The following is an 8,116-nucleotide window of genomic DNA, read 5'->3' on the forward strand; positions in this document are numbered from 1 at the left end:
CTACTAAAGGCTACTAAAGGATAATAAAGACTAATAAATGCTACTGAATGCTAATAAAGGCTACTAAATGCTACTAAAGGCTAATAAGGGCTACTAAAGGCTACTAAAGGCTAATCAAGGCTAATAAAGGCTACTAAAGTCTAATAAAGGCTAATAAAGGCTAATAAAGGCTAATAAAGGCTACTAAAGGATACTAAAGGCTAATAAAGGCTACTAAAGACTAATAAAGGCTAATTAAGGCTACTAAAGGCTAAAAAAGGATACTAAAGGCTAATAAAGGCTACTAAAGGATAATAAAGGCTATTAAGGCTACTAAAGACTAATAAAGGCTAATAAAGGCTAATAAAGGCTACTAAAGGATACTAAAGGCTAATAAAGGCTACTAAAGGATACTAAAGTCTACTAAAGGATACTAAAGGCTAATAAAGGCTACTAAAGACTAATAAAGGCTAATAAAGGCTACTAAAGACTAATAAAGGCTACTAAAGGCTAATAAAGGCTACTAAAGGCTAATAAAGGCTACTAAAGGCTACTAAAGGCTACTAAAGGCTAATAAAGCGCAACAAAAATAAAATGAGAATATTAATTCCAGGGTAAAATGGTTATAGTAGTTGAACATCTCATTGGATGATATGCTGTAGGAGGAATAGATCATTTTACGCATCGAACCCCTTCAGTCTTAAGAGCGAGAATATTTTGTGTTTGTCAAATGGCAGTCAAGCATCGATCGTCATGTCACCAGAATCAGAAAAGGTGCTTTAAGATCACCGTGACCTTTCACCTCCCCTGTGAAGTTCATCGCAACTTATTTCATCTGCAGCCTAATAAAACTGCACGCTTTCCCAAGTCAAAGTGGGAGGAACTTCGACATGATGATGATTATATCAATATTTGTGCATAAAGGCGTTTACACCGCCATTTCTCGCCTAATACATTCTACCCGACACAAAAAGATTTTACCAGGTCGAACAAAACAAATGATCTGTCGGCATTATACAATTGTACCTGTTTCCATCTCCGCTGTCGTGATTTTTTTATAAGGTATGAACTAAACTAGAACAACTTTCAGCAAAATCATCTCAGCTTCAATGTTTTATTGTGCCCATAACCTACATACAACGAGTCCTTAAAATGGCAATCTGGGATTTGTACATCCCTTTTTGGACTTTTAAATGAACCATAAAGCCATTGATTCTTAAAGAATTCCTCAGTGACATATTGCCCCTGTAAGTAGCGGCAGTAACCTTGTTACAGTGGTTGGTAAGAGGCTTCTTAAAGGCAGAATCATCAACAGGGGACTGAGAGGACGGTCTGTGGTCTTTGACTACACTAGTCTGGGCAGTGACACGACTGTACATCATAGGATTTAGGTCACTACCAGGCAGAGAACACATCAATCTGTAACACTGAATCACATCTGGGGAAGAGGACCCAGAAGGGCCAGAAACATCTAAAAACACAGTACAACTGTTATAATACTGTAGTTACCTCTGGCAAAGCATAAGTAGACCTTAAGGTCATCTCTTCCTTAGTGCACACATTCCCCTAGTGTGCCTTATACTCCTAGTTCACTCTCCCTATAGGTTCTAGATCACTTTCCCTATAGGTTCTAGATATAGGCTCTAGATCACTTTCCCTATAGGTTCTAGATCACTTTCCCTATAGGCTCTAGATCACTTTCCCTATAGGTTCTAGATCACTTTCCCTATAGGTTCTAGATATAGGTTCTAGATCACTTTCCCTATAGGCTCTAGATCACTTTCCCTATAGGTTCTAGATATAGGTTCTAGATCACTTTCCCTATAGGTTCTAGATCACTTTCCCTATAGGTTCTAGATATAGGTTCTAGATCACTTTCCCTATAGGTTCTAGATCACTTTCCCTATAGGTTCTAGATATAGGCTCTAGATCACTTTCCCTATAGGTTCTAGATCACTTTCCCTATAGGTTCTAGATATAGGCTCTAGATCACTTTCCCTATAGGCTCTAGATCACTTTCCCTATAGGTTCTAGATCACTTTCCCTATAGGTTCTAGATCACTTTCCCTATAGGTTCTAGATCACTTTCCCTATTCTTTCCACTGCCTCTCTCTCTCGTTCTCTCTCCACAACAATGTATCTGTGTATTGGTGTAGAATCAATGTCTACCTCCCAGCACCAGTATCATGAATTCACAATAAAGTGACTAGTTCTGTATGACGTAATGTGATAGAAGACTTTCATTTAAGTGATAATGCCCCAGAAACCGAGGGGCAGCAAACCGTGCCAATATATCCTCCAAATATCAGCTTCCAGGGCATTATCACTTTTATACAACGGGTTACCAACATATTCAGATAATGATTTACATATTTTAATTAAAAACATTATTTTGATGAATTTATTCATACCATTTCATCCTTCCACAAGATATAGTCCCGACACAAATCTAGGGTTGCTACGCAAGCCAGCTGGTCGTTCGTTTGATCAGTTCTGTTGCCAGAGATGCGACCCAGTTGTTCAGTATTTCTGTTCTGTATCTATGGACGTGACCCAGTCGTTCGTTCTAAATGTTCCATTGCCAAACTGGCTGGCAATGTTCTTATCCCTTGTTTGCTAGCTAGCCGACTCCGGCTAACTTACAGTCACGTCAAACATTGCAGACAGAATAACAACACAGTAGCTGCATTTGGATCGGTGTCCCTATACCATGTATGTTCTCGATCACTCTCCCTATAGGTTTTAGATCACTCTCACTATAGGTTCTAGATCACTCTCACTATAGGTTCTAGATCACTCTCACTATAGGTTCTAGATCACTCTCACTATAGATTCAAGATCACTTTCCCTATTGGTTGTAGATCACTCTCCCTATAGGTTCTAGATCACTTTCCCTATAGGTTCTAGATCACTTTCCCTATTGGTTCTAGATCACTTTCCCTATTGGTTCTAGATCACTCTCCCTATAGGTTCTATATCACTTTCCCTATAGGTTCTATATCACTCTCCTTATAGGTTCTAGATCACTCTCCCTATAGGTTCTAGATCACTCTCCCTATAGGTTCTAGATCACTCTCAGTATAGGTTCTAGATCACTCTCCCTATAGGTTCTAGATCACTTTCCCTATAGGTTCTACATCACTCTCAGTATAGGTTTTAGATCCCTCTCCCTATATGTTCTAGATCACTTTCCCTATAGGTTCTAGATCACTCTCCCTATAGGTTCTAGATCACTCTCAGTATAGGTTTTAGATCCCTCTCCCTATATGTTCTAGATCACTTTCCCTATAGGTTCTAGATCACTCTCCCTATAGGTTCTAGATCACTTTCCCTATTGGTTCTAGATCACTCTCCCTATAGGTTCTAGATCACTTTCCCTATAGGTTCTAGATCACTCTCCCTATAGGTTCTAGATCACTGTCCCTATAGGTTCTAGATCACTCTCCCTATAGGTTCTAGATCACTTTCCCTATAGGTTCTCGATCACTCTCCCTATAGGTTCTAGATCACTTTCCCAATAGGTTATAGATTACTCCTTAATAACATATTATTATTCCATCTTTGCCATGGTGTTATTACGACAAAACCACTTTAACTTAGTGTGGTGCAGAAGTTGCGCCCTCTAGTGGAACAGCACTCCACCAACAGTGCAAGGTATTACTGTGTTACTTCTAGAAAAAGCCTTTCCAGTCCATAGAGTTGCTGATCACTTGGTGCTGATCACAGACAATGAAGGTGTGAATTCTCTCTCTCCCTCTCTCTCCCTCTCTATATTCAGTTCAAATGGGCTTTATTGGCATGAGAAACATGTAATTACATTGTCAAAGCAATGAAATAAACAATAAATAAAAGTGAAAAGACACAAAACAACATCAACAAAAAACAATTAGAAATGAACAGTAAACAATACACTCAAAAAGGTTTCAAAAAGATAAAGACATATCACGTGTTATATTACCAGCTATGTACAGTGTTTTAGCAATGTGCAAATAGTTTTAGTACGAATGGTAGGGGAAGACAAATAAACAGAAATTGGTAGTATTTACAATGTTGTTTGTGCTCCACTGGTTACCCTTTTATCATGGCAACGGGCCACACATCTTGCTGCTGTGATTGCACACTGCATATTTGCCTGACAGATATGGGAGTTTATCCATGTTTGATTTGTTTTCAAATTCTTTGTGAATCTGTGTGATCTGTGAGAAATATGTAACTCTAATGTGGTCATACATTTGGCAGAAAGTTAGGAAGTGCAGCTCAGTTTTCACCTCATTTTGTGGGTCTTCTCTCGAGAGCCAGGTGTGCCTATGGCGGCTTCTTGCAATAGCAAGACTATGTTTAGGGCCAAGTAACATTCCAATTTGCTCTGTTTTTTTGGTTGATTCTTTCCACTGCCTCTCTCTCTCGTTCTCTCTCCACAACAATGTATCTGTGTATTGGTGTAGAATCAATGTCTACCTCCCAGCACCAGTATCATGAATTCACAATAAAGTGACTAGTTCTGTATGACGTAATGTGATAGAAGACTTTCATTTAAGTGATAATGCCCCAGAAACCGAGGGGCGGCAAACCGTGCCAATATATCCTCCAAACAGCGGCTTCGAGGGCATTATCACTTATATACAATGGGTTACCAACATATTCAGATAATGATTTACATATTTTAATTAAAAACATTATTTTGATGAATTTATTCATACCATTTCATCCTTCCACAAGATATAGTCCCGACACAAATCTAGGGTTGCTACGCAAGCCAGCTGGTCGTTCGTTTGATCAGTTCTGTTGCCAGAGACGCGACCCAGTTGTTCAGTATTTCTGTTCTGTATCTATGGACGTGACCCAGTCGTTCGTTCTAAATGTTCCATTGCCAAACTGGCTGGCAATGTTCTTATCCCTTGTTGGCTAGCTCGACAGCTCCGGCTAACTTACAGTCACGTCAAACATTGCAGACAGAATAACAACACAGTAGCTGCATTTGGATCAGTGTCCCTATACCTGGACGGTTGAGCTAACGTGCCATAATGTGATTAGCATGACAGTTGTAAGTAACAGCAAACTTTCCAGGACATAGACATGTCTTATATGGGCAGAAAGATTACATTCTTGTTAATCTAACTGCACTGTCCAATGTACAGTAGCTATTACAGTGAAAGAATACCATGCTATAGTTTGAGGAGAGTGCACAGTTATGTACTTGAAAATGTATCAATAAACCAATTAGGCACATTTGCGCAGACTTGATACAACATTCTGAACAGTAATGCAATGGCTCACTGGATCAGTCTAGATCTTTGCACATACACTTCTGCCATCTAGTGGCCAAAATCTAAATTGCGCCTAGACTCCTAAGTCATTTTATGGCCTTTCTCTTGCATTTCAAAGATGATGAATTCTTTTTTTTTTTTAAACGCATGTTTTTTCTTTGTATTATCTTTTACCAGATCTAATGAGTTATATTCTCCTACATTTGTTGCACATTTCCACAAATTTCAAAATGTTTCCTTTCAAATGGTATGAAGAATATACATATCCTTGCTTTAGGTTCTGAGCTACAGGCAGTTAGATTATGTCATTTTAGGCTAAACATTTTTTTTTTTTTACAATCCTAGCTGTTTTCTAGTGACATTTATTTGGATGCATACATAACAATGAGCTAATGAGGCGCAACTTCACCTGGCATAGAAAATGTGCTCACTTGTCAGGACACTGTTGTTCAGAGGAGCTAGCCAACAACACAGCTAACACAATCACTTCAGACTCAAGCTGGAAAGACTGTAAACTAGCTGCACTTTGTTCCGTTTTACCTTTTTTTCAATTGACATTTCTTTGTATAATGTATATCCATAAAAATTATGCCAGCTGATTGGTTAATTCGATGGGCTGAGAAATGCTGCCTGTCTGTCTGTCTCGTTTCGACTCTCGACATTATTACTATGGGACAGCTGGAGATCAAATATGAATATTAAAACAATGTTGCAAATGTCGGAGAGACAGACAACAAGGTTTATACAAATCTCCACTGTTGAAAACTAAATGTGAGTCTAAAAGAAATGTGAGATAATGTCTAGATGCTTTTTATAGTGGAGATGAAGTTTATAAATTGCCTGGCTGGGCTGATGAGACAGTGGATTGCCCAGTCAGATGGAACAGAATAAATAAGCATTTTAACTTCATAAATTTAGCCGGTGGTAACTTGTGGAATAGACACTGGCTGGAATGCGGTTTTAACCATTCAGCATTCAGGATTCGACCCACCCTTTGTATAATGTACAGTAACCGTTAGTCAACAGTGTGTCAATATCGTTCCTGAAATGGACTGCCAAATATTTCAAATGCATTTCATATTTTCCATGTATTGCTATTGGACCTTTGATTTCTAAGCATCTTCAGAGTTACTGCAGGTGCAATTTAATGATTGGACCAGCAACAGGTGGCAAATTTCTTCTAGTATGTTTTCCATTTGATAAAACCGGGACAAAATAAGAGGAATATTTGGCCCTGTTTTTTTTTTTTTCAATGAGTTTGTCATCGTCCCTTTCTCCATCTCGCCCTTCATCTCACCCTCTCTGTTTGTGTCTAGGCTACTCTAGCTCTCTTGGTTTGTTTACTCCGCTTTTAGAAAGCCTATTTTTACTTCCCGACCCGAGGCCATATTCAGCAGCTCTGCAAGTGCATGCTTTCCCCCCTCCCACCCCCACAGCCTTGCGCGTCATTGACGTTTTCTCACAAACTGTTAGGAAAATCCCTACCTCACAACGTATTTCACATTGCTTGAGATTAACCAGAATCCCATATGATTAAAATCACTTTTCAAAACGAAGTGACGTATATTATAATTGGCTAATTCATCCATATGACCGTTGTTGACCGAACGGTAGAATAACTACACAACTACAAGCATAATCTCGGTCTACCCACTCCGGTCGAGTGGGTTTGGCTCATTAATGTCTATGGCGCTGATGCGCGTCCTAATTGAATTGAACAATGCCATTAGTGACTGACTGTTGGACGGGGGAACACTCTGTGTCAGTCAGTGACAGGGCTGGTAGAGTATCGTGATATGTCACTCTCCTGTCCTGTCGTTTGTATGGACCATTGGGACCATCATGATGAGGAGACAGTAAACTACATACCTACATATGCCCTTTGTTCAATGCTCTTTTTTTCTCATGAACTGGAAAGATCTGACATAAATATTGGACATTTTAGCAGCGCGAATTCTAAATCAACCTTCATGTCTGTAATATCCCTTCCACCCACAGACCAAAATCCCACTAATTTACCACGTCTGCAGTTGTAGACCATTTTGTTGGTATATCTGACATGGGTAAATAACATTACAAATTAAAATCCGCCTAGAGATCATATAATTATTGCATTTTCACAGACATGTTATTCCTGTAACCAAAGTACAGGTATTGGGTCTGTGTGAATGGTTCTCCGCTTTTTTTTGCAGGTCAATTAATTAACACTTCCATTGTTTAATATCTCCCTAATTTGGACTGCAATCAGCCTCCATGGTTTAACAACAACCCCACCCATCTCAATTCGCAAGTTACCCACTGATATGTATAAAAGAGGTATACCTGCAAATAAGTGGTAACTAAGGAAACTGTTGGAAAGGCGGTCATATAAACATTGCCTTATATATTTTTTACAGGTAACATACCATATCTTCTGTCGGAAATGGGTAAAAGTGCAATTACTTAGGTATCATTGTGCGCGTAACAGGTCACACATGCGCCAGGAACAAACTGTGACGTGCAGCATCCCACTTTTCCGCAGATTAGGTCATCACTAAAACAGTTTATTCAGAGTCATCTGGACTCGCATATTTGATTCCCGGCCAGTAGTGTCTTACCGTCAGGGTTGGCGCAGATGAAGACCCGGACACTCCTGCCCGTGGGGACGTGGTGCGGCGGCAGGGCGAGGACGTTGCCACTGATGGCCGCCCTGCGGAGTGCCGATTCCCGGGGACAGGGCTGCCTGCTCCCCACTCTCGAGGGCCACATGTGTGGCGACTTCCAGCGTAACTGCAAAAACACACAGACAGGTCTTTAGTGGATTCTATTGGGGTGATCAGTTGCCACACACACACACAGACAAGCACACACACACACACACACACACACAC

The 8,116-nt window shown here is 39.9% G+C and overlaps 1 protein-coding gene across 1 annotated transcript in view; it reads right to left on the reverse strand.

Annotated features, from left to right (window-relative positions):
* nwd2 (NACHT and WD repeat domain containing 2) overlaps window positions 1-8,116 on the reverse strand; it is a 75,863-nt gene that overhangs the window by 66,733 nt on the left and 1,014 nt on the right. Inside the window, exon 2 of the mRNA XM_014206477.3 lies at window positions 7,844-8,015. Coding sequence (XP_014061952.1) covers window positions 7,844-7,994 — 151 coding nt within the window. The 5' untranslated portion in view covers window positions 7,995-8,015. The remainder of the gene's footprint in view (window positions 1-7,843; window positions 8,016-8,116) is intronic.

Source organism: Salmo salar, chromosome 07, assembly GCF_965601325.2.
Source record: "Salmo salar chromosome 07, fSalSal1, whole genome shotgun sequence".
In the NCBI taxonomy this organism is placed as follows: domain Eukaryota; kingdom Metazoa; phylum Chordata; class Actinopteri; order Salmoniformes; family Salmonidae; genus Salmo; species Salmo salar.